Source organism: Daldinia loculata (assembly GCF_022478755.1).
Source record: "Daldinia loculata strain CBS 113971 unplaced genomic scaffold F4817scaffold_47, whole genome shotgun sequence".
NCBI classification, from domain to species: Eukaryota; Fungi; Ascomycota; class Sordariomycetes; order Xylariales; family Hypoxylaceae; genus Daldinia; species Daldinia loculata.
In genome coordinates, this window is record NW_026054901.1 from 1 (window position 1) to 24,822 (window position 24,822).

Sequence of the window (24,822 nt, forward strand, 5' to 3'; positions counted from 1 at the left end):
GTTCCCCCCCCAACAATTAACCCCCATTTTTTTTTTTTTTTTTTTTTTTTTTTTTTTTTTTTTTTTTTTTGCCCCCCCCCCCCCCCCTTTTGGCCCCCACCTCCCATAACAAAATTTCGAGACGGATCAAAAGCTTGCAACTATCCGTCGATAAAATTTTATAATATTACGTTATTATATATTAAACTTTAACGTTAAAAAAAACATTTAATAAAAAAATAATAAAAAATTAACATAATTAATAATATAATTAACAAATTAATTAATAACATAATATTACGTATAAAATATTTTTTATTTTAATTTTAATTTAATAATATTATTTAAACTTTTTTTTTATATATTTATATAATTTTATTTTTTTAAATATTATATTTTAACATATATTATAACGCGTATTATAATTAATACGTTATAATTAATACGTTATAATTAATATAACCGATATTATAATTAATATTATAATTAATTTTAATTTAAAACATATATTTAATTAATAAATTTAATAAAAAAATTAATAATAATTATATAATTAATTATTATTTATTATAAAAACGCATTAATATTATTATTTTAATAATTATTTTAATAATATTATTTTTAACAATATTTTTTTATGTTATAAATTTAATTTTTAAAAAAACAAATTTTAATAAAACTTTAAATTAAAAATTTAATATTGTTTTAAAAAGTTGTTCCAAGGTTATAATTAGTTAAAAAATAATGTAGTTAAAAAAATATAACCTTTTAAATTAATTCGAATTTTTAATTTAAAATCATTTAAAATAATAATATACCCGAATTTATAAAAGTTATTATTATAAGCTTTTTTTTTCGCAATAAAAAGTTCGTTTATGCGCGGTTTTTTAAAGCTTTTTATTAAATGCATTTTTTAAAATAACGGGTTTTATCAAATTCCCCACTTTCAAAGAAAAGTCAAAATACGTATCTCTTTTGTATAAAACGTAGGTTCGAATTCCACACGTGTTTTTTTTTTTACCCTTTTTTTAAGTGCCAAGTCTTTTTCCTGGGTGCCAAGCCTTTTTCCTGGCCTGGGTGCTAAGCCCTTTTCCTGGCCTAGGTGCCGAGCCCTTCTCTTAGGTACTGAATCGAAGGTGCTAAAGGTACTAAGGGTGCTAAGGGTGCCGAGCCCTTCTTTTAGGTGCTGAGTTCAGGGTGCTGAGGGTGTTAAGGGTGAGGGTGCCGAGCCCTTCTTCTGGCCTGGGTGCCGAGCCCTTCTTTTATCCTGGGTGCCAAGCCCATCTTTTGTCCTAGATACCAAGCCCTCCTTTTATCCTGGGTGCCGAGCCTTTTTTTTGGGTGCCGAGACGAGGGCGCTAAGGGTAAGGGTATTTAAAGAGTAATGGCAATAAATTCGGGCTATTGTGGCACCCTACAGGGGTGCCCTCCTGTCTGGCACGTGCGCAATTATGTAAACTCGGGCATATTGTGCAGCCCGCAGGGCTGCCTCCAGTTTTATGCATTGACTTTGCTGGTTTAGTTGTTAAGAGTATTTACGGAGAAAGTTGCCTTCTCTGATAATAAATATAATCTCGCGTATTGATTGATTGGTAGACGCTTCATTTCATGAATGCACCAACATGGTTGCATAGCACCAAGTTCGATATGGCAGATTCCATATAATATAAGAGCACGAATTATTAACTAATTACCTAGGTGGGCACCTATTAACCTCAAACAAGCGAGAAACAGACTCGGACGTCACTTCTCCTCCTATGATCAGCCGTGTTGCTTACTTTGGGACTATTGATCGTAGGGAAAGTAAAGCTGATGGACAATTAGGACAAGAGCAAGGGAAGACCCAAGAAACAAATTCAGTATCACTCCCTTCAATAAGTCACTCTTCATAACAAGTCTCGAGGACCCCAAAAATATCATCGCGCCGGTAGGATAACAAAGTGATCCCTAACTGGTTCCCTGCTATCGGCCGCTTCCTTCAACTGTTTCTTAGTGTAGCTACGTGTTCGAATCACGTCGCGTACATCTGATGAAAACATTCGTCAAACTCTAAGCTCTTTTTGACACCCGAGACGCGAGCCCTCGTAAAAAAATCACTCATAAAGCCATGATCGAGCGGAATTCGCATATTTGCCACGCTTTCTTCTGCCGCTTCGCTATATCCAAGGCTACAACCAACATGAGATAGGTGAGGCATCCAATCGCGACCCTCATAAGGTGTGTACTTGATCTTGTTGATTTTCGATCGCAGAGTTTCTATGCTGTCCGTAAATTCGTGTGGCTCGGGTGCCGGGAATAGTTTAGTAGCTACGAGTTGTAGAATTATGGACCCTAGCATCATAGTTTCGCACTCTTTCTGTTGCGAACCTAGCTTGCAGAAGGGTGGCTGGCAAGATCCATCAGCAGATATAGGTCGTCTAAAGGGTTCCCTTAGAGCATCCAGGATTTGACTGATGATCTCTAATCTCGTAGTACTAATCCATCCTAAATATGAGAGTCAGCTAGCAATCAAAAAAAAAGAGAATCCTTGTTAGTATCTATTTACCGGGTAGGTCCTTATGGATGTCTTCCATATCGGACAATGACTTTCCATCGGCGTCCACAAGTTGGCCATCAATTAGCTTGGAACTAAGAACTATTTGTTCAACCGAGTATCGAAAGAGCGGAACGTCGCCTAATACCCAGGCAATGAATACGGTTTTTCGGGAGCTACGGTGATATTCTTCGGTGGTATCATATTTCGGGAGGCTGTTGACCCACGTCTCTGCCCAAGGATAGACTAGATGAGCACACTTGTATTGACTAACGGCGACCGCAATAGAATGAAGTTCGTCTAGAGACACTGTAGTCGGTATCTTGTTGAATTCATAATGAATGATGCGGAAGAGGGTTATCAAGGCGGACGCGTCGCCGTCGATGGAGACCACCCAATCTTCTACATCTGATCTCTTGACAGCATCATTGCCGTATAGCATAGTGCGCCACACAGGAGACGCAAGAGCAAGATGAGCTGATGAGACCTTGCACACGGTGGCACCGCGATGAGTGCTGAGCGGAATATCGAGATCGCTGTCGATATCAAAGTAAATGATCGATTTCGCCATGTTAGAGGAACTCGAATCGACGACCAACTGTTCCTCCCAGTGATGCGATTCCTGGATGGACACAACAGAGCTAGCGGAGCTGTCAGCAGCCTTAAATTGGTCGCCAGAGACTCCATCAGAAAGAGCTGCGATATCATCACCTGTAGCATCCAGGGCAGTTGTGATTTTATCAGTTTTGCTAGGAGACACTGCTACTTCCGAGACGTCGATCTCGGTGGAAATACTAGTAACATCGTCGCAGGGATCTAACGGCACGTCAGCGCTCGTGGCGTCGAGCGGAATCTCCTGGATAGAGGTCATTTTGATGCAAATCCTCAAGATATCGGGCTGGTGTACAACCGCAACAAAACGGTGCGCAGATTAATAAAGATCGATTGCGGCCTATAACAGGCAATATGGCATATGTTGGAGAAGATCTATAGTGCAAGCGTTAGTGGCGGGCAGGCAGGTTGATGGCACAGTAAATTGTAGGCGATGACGATACATCAGGGCTAGGGATAATTGATGCCCATGAATTGGATAGAACTTACTAAACTAAGCACACAAGGTACTAAACCAATCGACAATAGACAGGTAGGTTGAGATTGTTGCTTGTACGTTGTTCGCAAGCCACAAAGTGAGAAGGGATTGCTTGATGCTTGACGTAGGTATCTTGAGTACCTAGAATAATGTAGGTAGAAAAATAGGTGTAGGTGTTTAGACGCGAGTAGACGCGGCAAATCAGGCAAGTCTTAACGGTCAAGGTCAACGGTGTAGGTAGGAGGCAGGAGGCAGAAAACAGGAGGCAGGAGGGAATGAGTTGATTAGGAGGTATTTATGTACCTACCAAACAAGAGCAGGACCAGACGAGGATGCCTAATTACATAGAGACCTAATGTACCTAGACATAAGGTTACTTATTCTTATAGCATCAAAATATCAACTGTTACGGTTACTAGGTGCTACTTGGGAAGTATTTTATGTGTGCACTTACATAGGTACCTAGGATATATATAGCAACACGATGCATGGCTGTGCTTCATCTTGATACAACTCTTCACAAGTTCGAGAAACGCTTTACGCTTGCGAGTTATAGTTATATCGGTTGAATAATCAACAATATTCTTAGCCGATCTATTCCTCGATTCCTCGATTCCTCGATTCATAGCAAATATTAGAAATGATATCGCTGTTAAGTATCTATTACATGAGGACATACGAGACATTGTTACGAGGCTCGATCCCCTCTCGCCCTAAGTCTTTACACCTAATTCAACTCTGATGAGGTCCCGCCGGTGATCTTCTGCTGAAATCAGTCTATGCCGCCCTATAACCAGCCTGTATAACAGTCCAAAAGACTGTAGGCACAAATAGTGGGCTTTGATAAAGCACCTAAGAAAGCTCTGCGCTACGGCTAGCAACACAAGCCGTTGATGGGAACGACGCTTGCATTCCCCGCCATAGATTACGACGTACCCTCCCCTTCTCCCAGCAGACGGGCAATTAACACATAAACAAATATAACGCCTCCAAACACTAGTAACTTGTTGCGTCCGAGCCAACTAGTGCCAGCATCCCGCCGTTGTACGACGGCATCGACAACAGCTTGAGTCTGTCCGCCACTACCGCCGGCGATGCCTAGCTGTGGTCCACATGACGCTCCGCCATTCCTAGCTCCTGTCGCTACGTCGATGTTGTTCTCCGTCATCCACCGCCAGTTCTCCTTGTCTAGTTCGGGCCATTCTGCTCTAAACTTTGCGCCGCCGTCTCCGGCCTTCACGTTTCCTTTCTGTGCCGGGTTCTTGGCGTGTGAGCCACCTCCTGTTGAGTTCCACCACCTAGACCTGGCCGCAAATATTCGTCGCTCGTGTGCTGTAGCCGACACGGAACCCGTTGTCATCTCTTCCGAAGTCATGAAGGACAGCAGCCCGATCAAGATCGTCGAGACTTCCCATGCCGGATTGAAAGATCGCGGGTGGAAATCGGAGATGGAAAGGCAGAGCCGTGTGGATGGTTGGAAGCGGCCGGAGGGCGTGTGCATTCGAATAGCCGGGGGAGCGAAAGGGTAGTTAGGCGGGAAGATTAAGGTTCCCCAATACTGGCCGTTATGATACGGGGTATCCTCGGGGCCGGTTATGATATAGTGCCATCTTTTCTTGTCAGCAATTACGTATAATCAAGGATATGGAGAATATGATTGGAACATACTCGAGGATATTAGATTCTGACGGATGGGCACTAATATACGGAGGAGGGTTCTCTGATATGCTTTTATATTCACGGGCCAACTACAGTGACAACATGTAGGTTAGATAAATACCCATATAATAACAGGGAGGGGGATAGAGGAGGCGTACGCGTTTGCTCGCTTGCTTGCTAGCCATGATGCGATTGGGTGTGTTCTAGCGAGGGTATCTCTTAGAAAGGAAAGGTGTCACGATGGCTGCAAGTCGCTTCGCAGCCGATGCAGTAAGGACGTATGGGGTCAAATTGGATTCTATTGAAAGGAGACAAGAAGTAGATAGGGATTAATAATAAATATGTCAAGTAGAAATCTTTACTGGACGTGATCGCTGGATGGGGGGAGAAAAAAGAAGGGGCACGATTGAAGAGAGGTAGGTTAGTAGTATGTAGTAGGATGAGGCTGATGATGACGAGAAAAGGCCCCTGTTAAAGACTTCCAGGCTTTAGATGGGTAGGTACGTACCTGATAGATTTGGATTGCTGACAAAGAAAGTCTACCTAAATTCTTAAGTGGACTTGGCACCTGCAGAACATCATTCAGCCACACACTACATAGAGCAGTGCCACAAATCGATATCCCCAGGATCCACGGGTCCGGGTGGAATCTCTCCGGATCGTGCCGAGCTTCAGCTTTGGTGCGCTTTGGCGCCGACCCATTACCTACAATTCTCAGCCCGAGCAGTCTCTCAAATCGCATGAGGAAGATACATCATATAACGGTATTTATATTGTCATAGCAGACGGGCACGTAGCTATCCCTGCCAGCTAATATGGCTCGCAACAGCCCTCCCGAGAATAATGATGTGAGATAAACTTGGTTATTTTATAGGTATAACTAGTAGCAATAACTGATACTTGATATACGTAATTCGCAGGTTTTCGAAGGTCTTCTAAAGTCCGAGATTGCATCGGTAGAGCAGAGAGCGGCAGCAGAACGGGCCCAGGCTCACGATGCTCAATCCGAGCAAAGGGCAATCGAATTGGTAGGTCTCGTCATATAGGTCTTATATTCAGTTAGTTTCTAAGTTATGAGGTTGCTGGTCGCTAATATTCATTCCTAGCTATTACAAAATCAAACACTCCCCGTCACCCTCTCTTCTATCGAGATCAATGGCGCCAGACACACGCGCGAACCATTCCTCGCCCCCCTATTCCAGCCTCTCCTAAACGACAGTCGCAATGCCGACTACACTCTTGCCGATATGCTGGATCAAGTGAGTGGCGCAGTGGAAAAATTGCAGAAATTCGGTATGGTGTTAAATTATCCCCTCCATCATTTTGTGTTGGTTTAACATCATCTATGAAGACATTTTCCACCCCAACATCCTCTTCCACTTGTCTCGACCGCCCCATCTCGACCCGTCTTCCACTCCAACAGACCTCGATATTTCTCTTCGTGTGCGCGAAAAGTCTCGACTCCTCCTCAAGACCGGCACAGACCTGGGCAACACAGAAGGCTCCGCGTATGGATCTATGTTATGGAGGAACATATTCGGAGGTGCCGAATCCTTGTCGCTAAACGCATCTGCTGGTACGAGAACACGTTCGGCGTACAGTGCCGAATTTGCTACCCCGATACAAAGCAATCCCAATCTGCGCCTTAGTATTGAGGGACTCGCTAGTAGTACGCAGAAGCCATGGGCGAGTCATGAGGAAGTTCTAAAAGGCGGAGGCGTCAAGCTGCACTGGCTGAAGGACAATGGTGACCGACATCAGCTTGGTTACTCCGGTACCTGGAGGCAATTAACGGGCCTTGCGGCAGAAGCTAGTCCTACTGTTCGAGGCGATGCGGGAGACTCTGCTAAGAGCGCTATATCTTACCTATTCCAGCGAGAACGGAGAGATAACCCTATGTTACCGCAAAGCGGATACCTCGTCAAGACGACCACGGAGCTTGCCGGGTGGGGACCCCTAGGTGGAGATGTCGGTTTCTCTAAGAGCGAGCTGGAGGTTGCCGGCGCAGTACCCATTCCTATGCCCGGGATTCGTGGAACCTCCGGCGTATCCATCGGCGGTGGCTTCCGAGCGGGTTTACTTTACCCTCTTCCTTTAACGTACGGTTTGGGCGGTGCGTCGCCAAGTCGGATCAACGATCGATTCACCCTCGGAGGGCCGACAGACGTGCGGGGTTTCTCGCTAGGTGGTCTCGGTCCTAGAGATGGCAACGATGCTCTTGGCGGCGATATTTTTGCGGCAGGGAGTGTAAACATGCTTATCCCTCTACCCCGGGTGGGACCTGAGTCCCCATTCCGGCTGCAGCTTTTTGCCAACGGTGGCAGGCTAGTAACGATGAAGAACAAATCCAGTGATGGTGATAAGACGACGAACCAGCGCCTAAGTGCTGGCACGGTATTCGACGGTATGGTTTCCGCAACCAAGGACCTTAGCACTGGACTACCTAGTATTGCTGCTGGTGTAGGGCTCGTATATGCACACCCAATTGCAAGATTTGAGCTAAATTTCAGCTTGCCGTTGGTTATGAGGCGGGGAGAAGAGGGCCGGAAAGGATTACAAGTCGGTGTTGGAATTAATTTCCTATAATTCGACGGCATTATTCACGGACGGTATGAACAAGAGGGTATTTAATGTAAACATCTACTATCCTCGTCCCTATGTAAATAATTTCACCGCATCACTTTATGTCACCTCCAAAACTAAGATATACGAAACAATAGAAAAATCATACGACATTTCTCATGCAGCTTTAAAGTATTTGGCACGAGCAGAACTATGTACCTCTAATATTTAAAGAGTAAATCAATACCCTATGGTTTAGAGGATGCTATATCAAAAGACTAGCAACAAATTAACATCTTGACTTCCTGCTATTATGTACACCTTGGAAATTATTTTTATTGGTCAAATGATGAGACGAATTCATGAGATAAGACGCCGAGGTAGGACTTGATATTCCATCAAATGGGAACTAGTGATTGAGCTATAATCAGGAGTGGAGATGAATATATATAGAATATAGATAGCGGGGTTATATTGCGTGCTGATATTTCCAGTAATAGAGTCGTTAACCGTCCTTCATTCTTTATTCCGTTGTATGCAAGTAGAAGTTATGGCAGCACTCCGTCCCGAATCCAGAACCATCATCGTCGGTTCAGGCGTATTCGGTATTTCAACAGCACTATGGCTCGCGCGGTCCGGCTACAAAGACGTAACCGTCCTTGACATGCAGGACACTGCCTCAGCAGCCTATGATCCACTATTGGGCATCGACTCGGCGTCGGCTGACCTGAACAAGATTATCCGTTTCAGCTATGGATCCGAGATTGAATACCAGCGCTTAGCTACCGAGGCTGCTGGCATGTGGGACGAATGGAACCGCGAGATTGCCGTGGTGCCCGCCGACGAACTGCCGGAGCGCCTGAGAGAAGGCGAGAGGAAACTTTGGTGGAACTCAGGCATGCTACGGATGAGCTCCGAGACGGAACTGGGCGATTTCGAAATCGCGACGCTGGAAAATATGCACCGCGAAGGTATTAGGGAGTTCCAGTTTAGGAGCGATGATGAGGCAGGTAGGTTCAGGGCGTAAAATATATATCCTGATAAATCATACTAAATGATAGGCTTTTCGACATGAAGATATCGCTCGGGCAAAGGAGCGAGGTTGGGCGCACAAGCTCGATCCCTGTTGCCGCCAGGAGAGGTTCGGAACGCACAAGGCAGTTCTCGATTCTACCGCTGGCTTCGTCTATGCATACAAGAGTTGCGCTTGGGCCCAGCATCTTGCGAGGCAAGCCGGTGTCAAGATGATACTTGATCCGGTGCGTGGTAGAGTAGTCGATATTATAGCAAAAGATAATCACCCGGTGGTGCTTACCGCTGACGGCCTCGAGCTATCTGCCGATCTAGTTGTTGTAGCCGGTGAGCCTTTTATTTCTCTCTTAGTAACCAAGGTATATATCGTCTGCAATAAGATATCTACCTACTTACCAATAATGATACAATACGATAGGCGGTGGATGGACTCCGTCTTTGATTCCGGAGGTACAGGGCTTGCTCGAGACTACAGCCGGTTCCGTAGCCAATATCCATATCCCAAAAGATCGGTCCGATCTGTGGGACCGATTCGCCCCGGAGAACCAACCGGTGATAACTTGGGGTTCTCGGCAAGGCAAGGATGTGTACAGTCTCCCAAGAGACAGAAATGGCGTTTTTAAGATTGGCTGGCGGAGCACAAAGTCAGATTATCCATTTCATATTGTCTAGCCGTGCAATTAATATTGATATATTTAACAATAGGTGGACAAACTACCAAACCGTCGGTGGACGGCTAATATCAGTTCCCAAAACCGCACACGTAACCGACCAAAAGGAGACTCGTATCCCGATCGATGCGCTTAACGGTATCAAAGGTTAGGACCTACCCAAAACTCTACGTCGATCTATAGCATCTCGCTGATTATTTTGCACAATAGAATTCATAACAATAAACAGGAGGCAACCCCCCGGGCTGCACAATAGCCCGAGTTTACGGAACAACCCTTACGTAATCGCCTGGCTATAATCCGTACCATAGCCCGAAGTTATCCCGGCCACACCTTCCTAGGCCCCAGGTTCGAATCCTCAACCTCGCACCTTTATTTATTTTTTGATTAACGCATGACTCAACAGGCAAAGTCAGCGGCGCTTCGCGCCGCTGCCTTTGCCTTCATCGAAAGCGAAAGCGAAAGCGAAAGCGTAAGCGAAAGTCTATCCCTTTTGTTTTTGGTGGCCTATCGCCAAGTCATGTGGTCAGATCACGTGCGGCTACGTATGTGGCTACGTATGTGGCTACATTGGATGTGGTCACGTGGTGTTCTATGTTATCTTATCTTTCCAAGGCCCATATAATATAATGATGCACCCAATCAAAGCCATTTTAGCCTTCGGAGCTGGTTTTCGGCCAAAATGCCAAGCCATGCTCCACATATACAGGTCGTGCACCCAATCAAATCGCTTAAAAAGTGGTGCACGTGCCAGATACTGCCCATTGAGTTACTTTCCTATTTGGGCCATGGAAAAAATTCGACACAATAACCCCTCGTAAACTCGGGCACTTCCCCGAACTAGTCCCACTAGGCATCTCATCCACTAGACTCTGCTGGTATACCGACAGTATCGATAACTCATTCGTGGTTGACTTCGTGCCAGGGCGTCCCGGAGTCGTCGTCTGCTCCGGGGGTAGCGGTCATGGCTTCAAGTTCCTGCCTATCCTTGGCCGTGAAGTTGTTAAGATCCTTGAGGGCAAGGGGGAGCAGACAGTGTACGGCCGGATGTGGCGGTGGAGAAGTAGCACCGAAGCGAAGCGGAACGGGCTTGAGGAAGGCGAGCAAGGCCCGAGGGTACTTGCGAAGCAGAATATGGCTGAACAAGGGGATTGGAGGTTTACGGTTTAATAGTTTACATCTAAGATGAATGCTCTACTATTTTCATGATTAAGAATCTCGTTTTTATCAATTATTTCCAGATTATGGATTCATTCTCATCCAACGAAGATGTTGAATAGATATAGGTTGGAAAATTCTACAACTATTGGGTACATTGCTTGGAATCCAAGTTGTTAAATTTTATGACTTAATACTCAGGCTTACATGCGAGAAGCAATGAAAAATAGTAAACATATCCAATGTTTTTGCTATTACTTCAAAATAGGCAAGTACTCGGCAATGGGTAGTTCATTTTCATACATCTGGGCGTGGCAAATGCCAACATCTTAAAGGTAGTATAAACTTCTCACGTATCTACTTAACTATCGTTTAAACAGCAGTTGATCCGTGAAGACTTTGCCTTATCTTCTTGCTGTAGTTAAAAGGAATGTACTTTAGTTAGTTAATCGGCTTTATATCAAGTTGGGCCATCTAGTGTATCATGGGCGCTTAACCCTTGTAGTGTTCCTGGCCGTCACGACACCATGAAGAGTCATTGGCGGTGCCAGTTCATGAGGGGGGAATGACCCTAGCACAATGCTTTATTCTAATTGGCTAGAGACATCTATATTTTAACCAATCCGGAAAGTAGGGGAAACCATTTGGTCCAATTCTGGTAGGAGATGATGGCGAATGTGGATTAATTTATATATAATGATTATCGATTCGTTATATAAAATGTGGACTCTTCGGTCTACTATCATCGGCGCGTATCCTCGTCACGCATACGCTATATGGCCGCTGTGCAACGCAATTGGAGTATGCCCCGGCTTCGTTCACAATCTGGACCGATAACTTGATGTGCCGTCAATGTGGTATTATTCATATTTCCATATCCGATGTCGATCGATGCCCGGGGGCCACTAGGCTCGGGCTGTTCTTCGACCACATGGTCTCTAGGTTAAAAATGACAGGCATGCCATCTTTTTCTTCTACTTATCTCACCTTTCCGGCGTCTATCGTACCGGCTGGCCATCTTGCGATGCATCCGGGGCATCATTTGGCGTACGCCATGTGGGCGATGGCGGCTCTCTCTCTCGCTTTGGTAGCTCTCCGACTATATACACGTATTCGAATCATCAAATTTGTCGGCGCTGAGGATTACATGTACGCATGCACCAGCGTATGTAAGCCCCCTTGGCATCGAATTTAATTATCACCTAGGTACATAATCTAACTTGATTCCTATAATATAGATATTCTTCCTTTTGTTTGCTATTTTCATACAAATCTCGGTTCATTACGGGCTAGGCCAGAACTTCTGGACGCTTAGTATCGACGATACCGCCAATTCTATATTTTGGACTTACGTGGCGAATACATTTGCTATAACGGGAAATGCAATGGCTAAGCTATCGATGGGTCTGTTTCTCCTTCGAGTAGTTCAGGTCAGGTGGCATAAGATTGCACTCTGGATTGCCGTTGTCATCACCACTGCCACATCCTTTATTCTCGTGATTATGCTATGGAATCAGACGACGCCAATCAAAGCGAGTTGGGACCCGTTGAGGACGCCTGGGATATGGAATATACGAATTCAGCCTCTGAGTGTTGGTCTTGGAGGTAAGTTTTCTTGCTTTGTATGTTCTTCCGTTAACTATAGTGCTAACAATAACTTCAGTTTGGTCAAGCATCTGCGACTTTTTCTTCGCCATATTCCCTTGGTTGTTTATCCGGTCTCTTCCCATGTCTCAACGAGAGAAAATTATGCTAGCAAGTGGAATGAGCCTCGGGGTAATGTAAGTGACTACGAATATTTTATTTTCTTGTAACTTTCCTCTTCATATTTGGCTACGCAGTAAAGCAAGTGGTACATATTGGAACAAAGCTGACTCTTAGGTATAGGGCCGGAGCTTGTGGTATTACCAGGACGGTAGTTTTATCTAAGCTAAATGTGTTTAACTATACACGTAAGTAGCACCCGTCAGGTTAATATGCTTTACAATGCTCTAATAGGAAAAAAACCTAGTAAACTTCGTACCTTATTTTGCTTGGGCCGGCGCGGAAATTGCTGTGGCCATGGTTTGTATAGGTGTTCCTACCTTACGTCCGCTGTATCTTAAGACGAGGGGCTTTACGAGTGCCTATTCGAATCACTACCGGAGCAGGAATACAAGCGAGCTACCCCGATATACGACATACAAACGCAAGACTCTTAACAAATCTTGTCGAGTTCGGGATTCGGGATACTCGCAAGCTTCTGATCTGTCGAGGCCCCCGGTAGCGTATACCAAGGTGCGAAGTGACAGTATGGACGATATGCTATCAGATAAACATAATAGTCAGCGAGCAGGTGTGATATGGGTTAAGAACGAAGTTCGGATTCAGGAAGATGTTGCAGAGTGGCCGTTACGAAATTAATAAATGATATTATAGGTAAGGTAGTTAGATACGGTAGAAGCTTACTACACAGCAGACGCAAGTCAATTTATTATTTGATGATGTAAAATTAGAAAAGAGCTGTGGCTTGCAATAAGAGCCTCCTCAAAAGCCACTTTGTTCTTGCCCAACCTGTAAAGTTCCAGGTTGCTGGGCACTGGACAAAAAAATAGCCTTAGCTGTCTCGGGGTAAGAACTTCCATGTCAGCCTGAACTACCGGGCAGCCGGGCAGCCGGGGTAGGTACCTATGAGTTATTGGGTACTTGCATAAGGTATAAGGTATGAGGTCACCATGTGCTACTCTACTTACCTGATAGGGGAGCAACCTGAACATGAGCGCGGGGCAGGCAGGTACCATTTACCTACTTGGCTCCACAAAGATCTGAGCAACGGCCGCCGACAGTTGTCAGTATGTAAAGAAGAAAAAAATAAAAAATTTCTCGGACTTTTCGTCCCCCCGCCAAAGCTGCTGGAGCTGCCCCCAAACTTCCTCCACCACCATCCGTCGTTCATCTCAGATACATATCCTGCCTATCCTAAAGATAGGAATCGACAACCCACAGTCATAATCAGTCTTTTTTTCATCGTTTCCCCGTTAATCATTTTTTTCCCACCACAGACAAACGATCTAATAGCACCACTTTTCCATCTCGGTTGCTTCGCCTTCGCCTTCGTCTTCGCCTTCACTTTCGCATCTTCTTCCTTGTTATCCCTTCTCCACTATTGAACCCGTTCTAGTCCCTCATACATATTCTCCTCTATATCTCCCCTCTCCCTCTCCGTCTTACTGCGCCAGCTCCTTGGATCGACCCTGGATCGACCCCGGATCGATTCTGGTATGGTGTAATCAAATCTCATGACATCTTTGAGCTCCGGCTGAGTCGTACTTTTCCGGGTCTGGTTCTATGGCTATGATCGAGTGCCTAACACCCTGCTCATCCCACCACGCATACCCCGGACCTCCTGCGCTCACCAGCTTCTTCTAATCCCTACCTCAATTTTCTCCCAACTTGCGGGTTTCTTTTTCGAATAGCCTCCGACTGTCGATAACAGTCCATCATCGACAAAGGTTGGCGAGAATCTAGACGTTACCCTTTCATCATGGCACCTTACAAGAGTCAGACTAAGCCTGGAAAGGCCGTCTCTAGCCATGCGAAGAAACCGGTGTCCGTAGCTGCGCCGACTCGACCTGTCGTATTGCCTGCCATTCCTCTTCCTATGATTCCTAAGCAATCCAACAAGTCGAACAAGCGTGTCCCAACTGCCTCTTCGTCTAACGGCATCCCCGCTTCGTCCCTCGAGGCCGCTCTGGTCGACCATGCTGACCATGTTCCCGTTTCCGTTTCCGACAATACAAAAGTTTCTCAGTTAGCCAAGACCTCTGGTAATCAAGTTAACGGCTCCAATGTGGAGAAGCCCGAACATACCACCAACACGGTCAGCCTTAGCAACGGCGCGCATAACGGCGATAACAAGGGTTCCAATGCTCCCCTGCCCGTCAACGGAACGAGCAATGGCAATGGTCCTCGCCATGCGCCCTCTTCTGCGACCTTCGCGCCAGACGCTGAATCTGTTGTCGGATCTGGATCCGTCTCCGCTTCCGTCTCCGCCTCGGCGAATGACAATACCAATCAAGGTAACCCACATCTCGAAGCAACACCCTCTCCATCCGACTTCAAACTCTTACAGCTCATAGGCGCCCACGATGCACCTCGACATGTCCCGCAGCCCCGATCTGCAACCTCGCCCACCATCCTCTCCGATCAGCAACTGCCTTTCCATCATATGCTTCAGCATCAGCCGTCTATCGACCAGCACCCCGATCCTACGATCCTCCGCGGACAGCCCCACATACACCGCTACCAGCACCATCCCCACATGAGTAATGGTGGAGGTGTCGTATTTGGAGGGTTTGCCGGTTCTCATACTCCATCGCCGGCGCCTCCCCCCGGCGGTTTTATGCCGCCTCCACCTCCGCCTCCGCCCGTGCCTGTCGATAGCGAGAACCATATTCGCTCGCAGCCAAATGGTCATCAGCACGCTCCCTCCGGAAGTAACGGCTTTCCCGGTCCGATCAATACCCAGTTTCGACCCGACATAGTACCCGTATCCGGCATTGACACATACGGACAGGGACCGGCCCCCATGCCGCATCCCCCGTTTGATCCTTTCTCACCTACTGTTGGCCGCTTCGGTATCTCGACTCCCCATAGCCTTCACGGCTCCCATGCCTCGGGTGAACCGAACGGCATCGAAAACGGAACTATCCACCCCTATCCACCCCCGAACGGCATTCCGTATGGTAGCCATACTCATCATGAGCATCCCGTTGGTCACCCGCATCCGGCTTCCCACTTTCCGCCCTTCATTCCCCTTGAGCCTTTCGGCCGTGATCCTAGTTTCTTTGATATGGGATTGAGAGAGAGCATCATGTACTTCCAAGATCAATTCGACAGCGGTGAACTTACCGATTGTGTTTTGGAGCTGGTGTCCACCAAGTGTCTACACCACCCTGTCAAGATCACGGGCCATAAGCTCATCCTAGCTCGTAGCCCAGCGCTCAAGCATCACATCATGGCTGCTCGTGCTACGGATTTAGGTTCTCACACTATCACAGTCGAGTCGGACGATCCGTATCTACGTTCTGATGCGTGGTGGAGTGCCGTACGGCGACTGTATCTCTTCCCGCTGCTTAACCCTGCCATGATGGCTGACGCGGCCAGTGGCCTACACTTTGCCGACGGTAAGACCGATCGGTTCGAGTTCTGCTTAGGCTACGCCGCCGCGGGACATCTCCTGCACATGCCCGATGTCTTTCTGCGCGGCTTACACATGGCTGCCGATTTTATCACTTGGGAAACTGTGGAAGAGGCGCTAGGCTTCGTCTTCGAGGGCACCATTCAGCGGCACGTCAACTACGACAACGACCAAGACGTCGAACTCGATTTTGGATACAGCCCAGATGTTAGATTCCTCTTGCAGGCTACGGTGAACTTCCTTGTCAATGCGTTTCCGCCGAACTTTGAACTTGACCACTCGGTAGCCGACCCACCGAAGCTAGCCCGTATCCCGGCGACGCCTGCTGCTGCAATTTCGCCTACGGGCAATATGGCACCCACCATTGCTAGAGGCACGAATGTGCGTAGCGCCGCGAAGCCCAATCGTCTATCCAGTATTAAGTTTGGCGATCTACCGGCCGCTCTGCCTGAGGATGGCGCCCCCCTTTTGCGTGGCCCTGCCAAATGCTCTCCGGTTCTCTCGCGCATCTTGCTAAATTTACCCTTTCAAGAACTTCGCATCGTGCTCACCTCCGAGAGTGATGGTGCCTCGGGCTGGAACACCGCCCAAGACCGGTACCACGCGGTTGCCGATGTCGTGGCCGAGAGAGAGGCCAGACGAATGCGCGCAGTTGAGGCAGTCCGTGCGGGAGTTATTCCCAACTCCCAGGGAATCCAGCAACGGCTGTCAGCACAGCGACGGTACGCTATTGTTGAACCTTGGGACGTCCTAAATTGGCAAGAAGAAGTCGTCCAGCCAAGAGGCGCCGAAGTCCCTCGGATCGTACGCAGATGGATCCCTCAGTTCTCTGCCGTCTCGGGGGCGCCGTCGCAGCAGTTGCCACCCCAATCGTATAGTGTCCCTGATTCCATGGTTTAGCTGACCGATTGGCACACTATGCGACGGGCTCACGTGTGAACGATAGCGTTGGTTGGTACGCGGAAAATGAAGCTTTTCCTACGTTACATAACAAAACAACCTTCTAGTATTAACTTTTTCGGTTTGGTCTTTCGTTGGCATTGCGGTTGGTGTTTATTGGTTGTATGGTTTCCACCTCTTTCTTCATGGACATACTTAAATCAAGGACGGACTAGGGGACTTAGTATTGTATTGTATCTGCATGCATACCTAACGGTTCCAGTCACTTTGGTTCAACGGCATATCGAGGTTTCATTGAAAAAAAAGGGACGTTCTCGCCCCGTTGAGTTGGTCACGAACACCCTACGGGCGCGGGTAACCGGATGAGAGGATTGCGAAAGTTGTTAGACAGTACAGGATTAAGGACGGCAAAGATAGGGTTGAGCAAAAATCGGCATTTTTCACATAATACCCCATTCCCCCCTTGCAGATGGTTGTTTCTGCAGTATTGTTCGAGCATGGTGTCATAAGCCCCGGAGTTTTGCGGATTGCGGGTGGATTCACATTTGTCTATCCCGAGGGAATTGCTTTAGTAGGTTTCATAGACCTTTTACTTAGGGTACACGATTACGATGAACAGTGTCGAGAGTTGTAGCGCGGCCAAGCGCAGATTAAGGATAGGCTGGAGGGGATTAACGAACGGTACTGTTGCCGGGTCGTATCTTGATAGGGTCTTCAGATAGTCTTAGATCAACCAAAAGTGTTTTTACTATACTGTTAATAGTGGAATGACAACCCATGAACTTCTAATGTCTGTCCTGTATGCTACACGCTTTATTAAATTCAACGAAGATTACATCTAGAAGCACGATACTTTGCAACGTATAAATCTAACTACTCGAGTTTTAAGCCGTTTGTTTCTTTATACCTTAGGCACATATGTATCTAGGTACCTATAAGCTTAACTCGGCATTGTCTTCGAGATAGTAGTACCTACTACTTTCAATTTAAAGAACCGTCTAACAAACCTATCCCCTAAACTACCTCGCATAAAACGTCACCCCTCCTAGTAATCGGTAAAGTACAAATATAATTAGCCGATTTAATAACGTAAAACCGTTTTATCTTCTTTAACAAATCTTTGATATATCGATACTAAAAATAGTGGAGGTGGTGTCTTAGGTATACCAATTACCTAAGATGATAAGTACCTAACCTACCTCACTAGTTTCATTATAGGTCCGTAATTTAGTCACCTTATAGTCATATATGGACATAACTATTAGAATTAAAGTAGTCGATACGGTAGCGCATTTCCCATCGGTCTCTCCATACATATTAGCGCGTTCCCCCCTGTCCCCTCGCGCGGGGAAGTCTACCTACCTAGGTATGTAAGAAATTCGAGGACCTGAAAGACCCTAAACGTTTTAGTCTAGATCATGACGTCGCATTCTAACAGGCGAGGGATCCTTCAACCAATGCGAGATAACAAGACGGTAAGTGCCCCTGCTTAGATCTGCAGGTTAAGCTATCGTCCTTGCAAAAGTAGAGGCTCCAAGGTTCAAGCTTTTCTATCCGCGTGTTGCTGTACCGAACTTGACCACACTTGACCACACTTGACCACATCTAGTAAATATATCCTACCAAGACCCACAGCGCCGGCGGACGGGCGGACAAAGAGAATAATGTAATGGGATCAAGTAGAGATGCCGATAAGAGAGGGAACTCAAGACTACGGACTTAACGCAGGGGCAGGAAAGCTGGATTATCGGTGATCTGCTACATCTTATTCCTTTTTATTTCCTTTATGCTCTTTTCATTTTTACTCTTCTTCTTCATCTTCTTCTTCTTTTCATCAGCTCGAGTAATATGTATATGTAGTAGCATACGCTGCTTACAGTACCGCTTATAGAGTACCGCTTATAGTACGGTCATAACTCGAGTCTTGAGACTTATATACTTATACGACGCCCCCGTACGGTTACCTTCGGCAATACATGAAGTAGCTGACTCGAATGCTCTTATTTATAACTTGTCTCGGTTAATCGAGTGGAAAAAGAATAAGGGAGAAAATAAGAAGCGATACGAATGATACGAATGATACGAATGGTATTACGGCATCAACGACAATGGACGAGATCAAACAAGAGCAACCTCGGCGGCGCAGCAGCGCGAATCACAGCATTGTCCTTCAAGATGATGCTGCTGCGCTGGCGCACTTAGGACACAAGCAGGAACTCAAGCGTAACTTCTCTATGATCTCAATGTTGGGACTAGCTTTTGCTATCCTTAACACCTGGACCGCCCTCGCCGCCTCCATCACCCTCGCCTTACCCTCCGGTGGCCCTAACGCCGTCGTTTGGGGCCTTATCGTTGCCGGCGTGTGCAACTTGTGCCTTGCCGCCTCCCTCGCCGAATTCCTCTCCGCGTGGCCGACCGCCGGAGGGCAATATCACTGGGCGGCCATTATCGCGTGGAAGAACTGGAGCCGCAGCATTAGTTATGCGACCGGCTGGATCAACGTCAGCGGCTGGGTTGCGCTAACGTCTACGGGGGGCTTGCTCGGCAGTACGTTTATAATAAATATCATTTCGCTACTACACCCAAACTACCAGACTGAGTCCTGGCATCAATTCCTGATCTATATCGGCTTCACGCTGATCGCGCTCTGTATCAATGCCTTCTCGACGCGTCTGCTGCCGCTATTCACCAAGGCCGCCTTCTTCTGGAGCCTGGCGGGTTTTGTGGTGATTAGTATCACGATCCTAGCTTGCGCGTCCCCCGAATACCAGAGCGGTAAATTCGTGTACGGCGACTTCATCAACGAGGTCGGCTGGCCCGACGGTATGGCCTGGTTGTTGGGGCTGCTGCAGGGTGCCTTCGCACTCACGGGCTTTGATGCTGTGGCTCATATGATCGAAGAAATTCCGAACCCGCAAGTAAGGGGCCCACGCATCATGCTGGCTTGTATTGGCATTGGTAGTATGTAACATCACATCGCGTACCTAAACCCTATTTAGAGAAGTAACAACTAACACCTAGCGTTCAAGTGATAACCGGCTTCATATTCCTGAGCTGTCTGCTCTTCTGCGTTAACGATGTTGAGGCGGTGATAGAGTCAAGCGCAGGACCGTTGCTCCAGATATTCATGGACGCGACACGCAGCCCGGCAGGCAGCGTATGCCTACTCATGTTCCCGCTCGTGTGTATGTTGTTCACGACTACGACGCTGATGACGACAAGCAGCCGCATGTCATACGCGTTCGCGAGAGACCGTGGACTCCCGTTCAGCAGAATCTTTGCGCAAGTGCATCCACGCCTAGATGTTCCGCTAAACGCGCTACTGTGGACTGCTGCTTGGGTGGTGGTATTCGGCTGCATCTTCCTCGGGTCTAGTAGCACGTTCAACGCCATTACATCGGCCTCTGTTGTCGCTCTCGGTGTTACGTACGCCATCCCACCGTCTATTAATGTACTCCGCGGGCGCAGAATGCTGCCGGAAAAGCGGGCGTTCAAGCTGCCGGGAGTCGTGGGCTGGATTTTGAATCTGGTGAGTTTCTTATGGCACTATGTTCTTCACATAGCTTATCCTCTCATTACAATTATGCAAACTAACACGAATGGGTGAATTAAACAGGTTGGCATAGGTTGGACGATCCTGACGACGGTACTGTTCGTCTTCCCACCTGAGTTACCCGTCACAAGCGAAAACATGAACTACTGCATCGTGGCGTTTGGTGTGATCTTGTTGATCGCCGTAGTCACATGGATATTCGATGGGCGCAAAAACTATACAGGGCCGCATGTGGACGTAGAAGGACTAGAGGGGAAGGTTGAGGGCGTAGAAGCCGTGCTCGAACCAAGTGACAGCAGCGATAAGACCAAGGGTGTAGCCTAGAGGGCTTAGGGAGCCGAGAGAGCTTAAGTATAGTTTTAGAATGAAGTTCTCCAACAAGAGGCTTTATGGACTTGGATAAAAGAGGTAGACATGGCATATATTAATAATTATACCCAGCAGGTTAACCTGTATCAAGGAATTATATGAATTATATAAAGCATTAGGCATAACGAGTCGGGCTTCCATGAGTCGCGTTACCAATTATAAGCGCCATCTATTTGTGCAACTACCTGAAATGCGTTGTCTTATAGATCCTAGACATACCTTAGACATGTCTTAGACATCCTACCATGGGGGGATACTATACTGTTAGTCATCTCATATTCAATGCAAAAGATATTTAATGAAAAGGAGACGACAGCTTCGTTTCAGTAAGGTGAACCAATGCACATGTATTTTATTTTATATTTTATATTTTATGCATCGTCGACGATGACGATGACGATGATGATCATGTTACACTACATACCTTAGGTACCTAGGTACTAATAATCCCCCACTAGTGGCAGAAATACCCCGAAGCGGCTAGCTGTCTACCCCACAACAGCCAAGACAGCTCACATGCTAGCTGAGCCGAGGTACGGAATACATAATAGATAGCGTTCGATATGTACCTTAGGTAATCTTACGTAGTGGGACAATGCCCTGCAATCTGCATATGCACAATTAATCTTATTCCCTAGAGCTTTTCATGCCAGACGAGGGCAATACATTAGGTTACATTGTAATTACTTTCCTCTCCAACTTTCTATCGTCCTCTTGCAATAACCTCCATAATCTACTAACACCATCACCACAAGACGGCTATCAATGTTTGTTCGTATCGTTCGACTCGTGGCATGCCCTACCACTACTGTTTCTTCAACGGGGTTATCATCCACTGATAATTCTCTTGGTCTTGTCGTGAGGTCAGGCCCAGCGAGCACGACGTCGTATTGCAGCAGCTGAATTGAAATGGTTCGGCGACTCACACGTTGAGCTGAAGAAAAGTTCCCTGCGCGTCTTCTGCAGATTCTGCAGATTCTGCAAATAAACACGAACATCAAGTAGCCAATCTTTTGCAACTTAATAATTAATCGATTCTACAAACCGAATTCTCGTTGGGCACCAATATCCCGAGAATACCACCCACGGGTACCCGAGCACCATGGCATCCGAAGCCGGTCCTTCTAGGCTTCCAATCCTCGCTCCTCTCGAGATTCCGAGCCATCCCGACGTTGTCTCTCGACCTAGAGCAAATTCGAAACCAAAACCCAGATCAGCAGTTGATCCAGTTCTTCGTAATGCATTAAGATATACCATCTCGGCTCGCGAGTACGAGACACTTCACAAATATGTTCTCTCACGATCGCGTCTCCTGAGGAAGAGAATACCGAGTGTAAATGCCGTCGAGAGGTATATGGATGGCGGTAGGAGGGGATCCGTATCAGACCGCGATGCGGGCAGAGGTAAAGGAAAAGAGAAGGCTGCAAACGGAGGCATCGGCAGAGGGGATACGTATAATGCGCGTACCATCAGGGATGTTTTACGCGTCTTCATCGCAACCGGATTAGGGATGAGAGCCTACGAGACTATATTAGCAAGGGTGAAAGGACAGAAAGGGTATGTCGTCTTATAAAATAAAAAAAGAGACCTTTGGGACCGAGCCGTATCTAATGCTAACCTGTGTTTAGAGCTGCTACGCCAAGGAAGCAGCCATTCTATAAGTCTTCGGGTCTCCGACTGTCACTGTCTCTATCTACCATCTTGCTTCTCTACCGCCTCCTATTCCGCTTCCTAAGCCGATTACGGGCCCACCTACTGGACGCATCAGCAGCGCCATTCCGCAATCGTAATCCGAAGACCTACCAGATGTTGACATCGCCATATGCACCAGCAGTTGGGGCCAGTTTAGCCGGGATAGCTCTGGGCATATATCCCTCGCAGCAGCTACGAGTGACAGTGGCCATCGCAGCCATTTTCCGCGCTCTCGAATTTGGCTGGAATCTCTGCGAGGATCAGGGTATGATATGGGGCTGGAAGACCAGAGCTGGTGGGAAAGGAGTCGTCAAACGAGAGCGGCCGTGGTGGTGGGGAAGCTGGATGATCCAGCCCTTTGCTTTTGGGCAGCTCTTACACGCCGTCGTCTTTGACCGAGAGTCCTCTCCAGTCGGCCTCGTCGACTTCATTTGGAAGAATACCTCCACCTATCTCCATAAAGCCCCGGAGGATCTCCCTGTTGGCATCAGATGGCCAGATGTGTGGGAGATTACCGACAGCCTGGCCCGGATGGCTAAGCTTAATTGGCCGTATGCTAAAACTCTACCATTATCTGATGACGAAAGGTGCTAATAGTTTTCCAGGCCGTTCGTCTCGCCGACCTTATTCCCCGACCAACCAACCCTACCTTCATCTCTAACCGCGGTTGCTCCTCTAACCGCGCGAGCTCACCCTCTCATCACTTCTCTCAGCTGCGCTACCCTGCACCCTTCCGATCCTTCATGTCTCCGCACTTATCTCGCCTTCTGGGTACGCTCGTTTCCGCGCATGGGCCGTTTCTTCCTTCTCTTCTACTCTGTGCTCATGCTGCCACGCTACAAACTTCTGTACAACTCGCCGCTATACCTCTTAAACCGCCTGTTATCAAGGGTGCTCCGTGTTTCGACATTCGCGACAGGCGCCATCTCCACAGCGTGGGCTAGCATCTGCTTCTTCCAGGCTTGGTTCCCGCGCACGTTCCTGCCGACCCAGCGGTTTTTCTTGGGCGGATTCCTGGCAGGCCTCTGGGCTTGGGTAGAACGCAAGGAGGGCCGGGGCGTATTCCTATACAGCGCGCGAGCGAGCGTGGATTCGTTGTGGAAGGTGGGCGTCAAGCGTCGCTGGTGGCGCGCCATGAAGGGAGGGGACGTGTGGGTATTCGTGCTGGCGCTTGCTATCACGGGCGCCGTGTACGAAAGGGACGCGCGGGCCATCCGCGAGAGCCGAGTGCGGAAAGGGCTCAGCTGGATTCGTGGTACGGAGTTTACAGACTGGGGGCTCGAGGACGAAGATGAGGCAGGGGAAGATGCTGATAAGGAAGAATAATCCGCAAGTAATGAGTGGAAGAGAAAGGATAAATTTTAAAGCTACTAGCAGGTGGTGTTAATGAGTGACGACGGAATGAGGCATGAATACTCACTTATATACCTTGAGTACCTATTTAATATAGGTTCAATATGCACATATACTACTAATCGGTACATAATATCATATTCCAAAGGCAGCAGGACACGAGGTTTGACTCGGTGTGAAAATGCTTAGAAGATTTGTTATAAGAGCAAGATAGCAACTGCGCTAATAGGCATTATGTGCCTTTTTACATACATCCTAACCTATATTTAGGAATAAGTCCGTCTAACCATATAATATTGTTCATAAACCCAAGAAACGACACCCTCGCCGCCGCTCCTACGCTCTTGGGGTCACTCTGAAATGCCTCACAACATCGAACCGACCTTTAGGTAGCCACGTATTTCTATTTGTTTTGATTATGTTGAGGTAAGTATATCAGGCTTTAGGTGCCTCTTAATCTTATTATGTCTTACCCGGCATATATTCATGATCATTCCAAGACAGTGTAAGAACTTGTTAAGTCTCAAGGTACAATAATTACTTGCCCGAATACAAGAGTTTAGATATTTTCATAATTAGAATTCATAATTGACAATTCCTAGTACATAGATAGTTCACTTGACGCTTTTTTCGGGGGTTTTTTCATCTTCGGCCTAGAAAGCAGAATGACCAGCCTTTTCGATATATACCATTTTGATCTGTATGAAACGTCTGCACGTACTTCGTACAATCATGTTGATATGATATGATATGATATATACACGAGACAACTCGCCTAGTCCATAATTGCTTGCCTTGATGTGACTTGGTTTACCTGGTTTATTGATATTTATAGAACTCGCATACATCTTGCATACTAATAGGTAATCATGGTAGTCTTGCGACTCTTGCTTCTAAAATTATAGCCTGAAACTCTCCAATTTCCACTCCCAGTAGAGAAATTCTCCTGAATAAGTGTGATCCTAACTAAGGCAGCAGCTTTTGACACGATATTTTGAATAAGATTGCCCCTCTAACTGATTAAGCGAGCTGGAAGTGCACTTTGATATACGAACCGACAAATCAGCGTTGTAGGCACATTCTACACCGGCC

The 24,822-nt window shown here is 47.0% G+C and overlaps 9 protein-coding genes across 9 annotated transcripts; 7 read left to right on the plus strand and 2 right to left on the minus strand.

Moving 5' to 3' along the window:
- Positions 1 to 1,510: 1,510 nt before the first annotated feature.
- F4817DRAFT_203572 (uncharacterized protein) lies at positions 1,511 to 3,741 on the minus strand. Its single transcript, XM_049298609.1, has 3 exons — positions 3,614 to 3,741; positions 2,525 to 3,499; positions 1,511 to 2,463 (listed from the first exon to the last, which is right to left on the minus strand). Exons 2-3 carry the CDS (start codon positions 3,381 to 3,383, stop codon positions 1,991 to 1,993), a joined length of 1,332 nt encoding a protein of 443 aa, XP_049156393.1. The 5' UTR covers positions 3,384 to 3,499; positions 3,614 to 3,741; the 3' UTR covers positions 1,511 to 1,990.
- A 786-nt stretch (positions 3,742 to 4,527) lies between these two features.
- F4817DRAFT_318495 (ubiquitin-conjugating enzyme) lies at positions 4,528 to 5,446 on the minus strand (the record flags this gene model as incomplete). Its single annotated transcript, XM_049300919.1, has 3 exons — positions 4,528 to 5,212; positions 5,271 to 5,350; positions 5,420 to 5,446. 3 exons carry the CDS (start codon positions 5,444 to 5,446, stop codon positions 4,528 to 4,530), a joined length of 792 nt encoding a protein of 263 aa, XP_049156394.1.
- A 414-nt stretch (positions 5,447 to 5,860) lies between these two features.
- On the plus strand, positions 5,861 to 8,088 carry F4817DRAFT_345925 (outer membrane protein, OMP85 family). Its single transcript, XM_049304324.1, has 4 exons — positions 5,861 to 6,109; positions 6,182 to 6,289; positions 6,368 to 6,554; positions 6,613 to 8,088. Exons 1-4 carry the CDS (start codon positions 6,077 to 6,079, stop codon positions 7,845 to 7,847), a joined length of 1,563 nt encoding a protein of 520 aa, XP_049156395.1. The 5' UTR covers positions 5,861 to 6,076; the 3' UTR covers positions 7,848 to 8,088.
- A 285-nt stretch (positions 8,089 to 8,373) lies between these two features.
- F4817DRAFT_360564 (FAD dependent oxidoreductase) lies at positions 8,374 to 10,696 on the plus strand (the record flags this gene model as incomplete). Its single annotated transcript, XM_049306295.1, has 5 exons — positions 8,374 to 8,833; positions 8,901 to 9,182; positions 9,274 to 9,499; positions 9,561 to 9,673; positions 10,371 to 10,696. 5 exons carry the CDS (start codon positions 8,374 to 8,376, stop codon positions 10,694 to 10,696), a joined length of 1,407 nt encoding a protein of 468 aa, XP_049156396.1.
- Positions 10,697 to 11,633: 937 nt separating this feature from the next.
- On the plus strand, positions 11,634 to 13,087 carry F4817DRAFT_318498 (uncharacterized protein; the record flags this gene model as incomplete). Its single annotated transcript, XM_049300920.1, has 5 exons — positions 11,634 to 11,849; positions 11,923 to 12,289; positions 12,348 to 12,465; positions 12,572 to 12,636; positions 12,696 to 13,087. The coding sequence occupies 5 exons, from the start codon at positions 11,634 to 11,636 to the stop codon at positions 13,085 to 13,087; spliced, it is 1,158 nt and encodes a 385-aa protein (XP_049156397.1).
- Positions 13,088 to 13,243: 156 nt separating this feature from the next.
- F4817DRAFT_203687 (uncharacterized protein) lies at positions 13,244 to 14,020 on the plus strand. Its single transcript, XM_049298610.1, has one exon. The coding sequence runs from the start codon at positions 13,399 to 13,401 to the stop codon at positions 13,831 to 13,833; it is 435 nt and encodes a 144-aa protein (XP_049156398.1). The 5' UTR covers positions 13,244 to 13,398; the 3' UTR covers positions 13,834 to 14,020.
- F4817DRAFT_203716 (uncharacterized protein) lies at positions 14,021 to 16,929 on the plus strand. Its single transcript, XM_049298611.1, has 2 exons — positions 14,021 to 14,742; positions 14,803 to 16,929. Exons 1-2 carry the CDS (start codon positions 14,208 to 14,210, stop codon positions 16,761 to 16,763), a joined length of 2,496 nt encoding a protein of 831 aa, XP_049156399.1. The 5' UTR covers positions 14,021 to 14,207; the 3' UTR covers positions 16,764 to 16,929.
- A 1,942-nt stretch (positions 16,930 to 18,871) lies between these two features.
- On the plus strand, positions 18,872 to 20,640 carry F4817DRAFT_318500 (amino acid transporter; the record flags this gene model as incomplete). The annotated part of the gene is made up of 3 exons (XM_049300921.1): positions 18,872 to 19,724; positions 19,793 to 20,292; positions 20,380 to 20,640. 3 exons carry the CDS (start codon positions 18,872 to 18,874, stop codon positions 20,638 to 20,640), a joined length of 1,614 nt encoding a protein of 537 aa, XP_049156400.1.
- Positions 20,641 to 21,656: 1,016 nt separating this feature from the next.
- On the plus strand, positions 21,657 to 23,776 carry F4817DRAFT_203800 (uncharacterized protein). Its single transcript, XM_049298612.1, has 3 exons — positions 21,657 to 22,242; positions 22,314 to 22,928; positions 22,983 to 23,776. Exons 1-3 carry the CDS (start codon positions 21,788 to 21,790, stop codon positions 23,701 to 23,703), a joined length of 1,791 nt encoding a protein of 596 aa, XP_049156401.1. The 5' UTR covers positions 21,657 to 21,787; the 3' UTR covers positions 23,704 to 23,776.
- The last annotated feature ends 1,046 nt before the right edge of the window (positions 23,777 to 24,822 follow it).

Bases quoted from the DNA above. Each gene is read 5' to 3' on its own strand.
- F4817DRAFT_203687 (XM_049298610.1), top strand. From the start codon at position 13,399: ATGTGCTACTCTACTTACCTGATAGGGGAGCAACCTGAACATGAGCGC.
- F4817DRAFT_203800 (XM_049298612.1), top strand. From the start codon at position 21,788: ATGGCATCCGAAGCCGGTCCTTCTAGGCTTCCAATCCTCGCTCCTCTC. The intron at 22,243-22,313 runs GTATGTCGTCTT...ACCTGTGTTTAG, and splicing joins AGGGTGAAAGGACAGAAAGG to AGCTGCTACGCCAAGGAAGC. The intron at 22,929-22,982 runs GTATGCTAAAAC...ATAGTTTTCCAG, and splicing joins ATGGCTAAGCTTAATTGGCC to GCCGTTCGTCTCGCCGACCT.
- F4817DRAFT_203716 (XM_049298611.1), top strand. From the start codon at position 14,208: ATGGCACCTTACAAGAGTCAGACTAAGCCTGGAAAGGCCGTCTCTAGC. The intron at 14,743-14,802 runs GTAACCCACATC...TACAGCTCATAG, and splicing joins GAATGACAATACCAATCAAG to GCGCCCACGATGCACCTCGA.
- F4817DRAFT_345925 (XM_049304324.1), top strand. From the start codon at position 6,077: ATGGCTCGCAACAGCCCTCCCGAGAATAATGAT. The intron at 6,110-6,181 runs GTGAGATAAACT...CGTAATTCGCAG, and splicing joins GCCCTCCCGAGAATAATGAT to GTTTTCGAAGGTCTTCTAAA. The intron at 6,555-6,612 runs GTATGGTGTTAA...TCATCTATGAAG, and splicing joins GGAAAAATTGCAGAAATTCG to ACATTTTCCACCCCAACATC.
- F4817DRAFT_203572 (XM_049298609.1), bottom strand. From the start codon at position 3,383: ATGACCTCTATCCAGGAGATTCCGCTCGACGCCACGAGCGCTGACGTG. The intron at 2,464-2,524 runs GTAAATAGATAC...TCTCATATTTAG, and splicing joins CATCCATAAGGACCTACCCG to GATGGATTAGTACTACGAGA.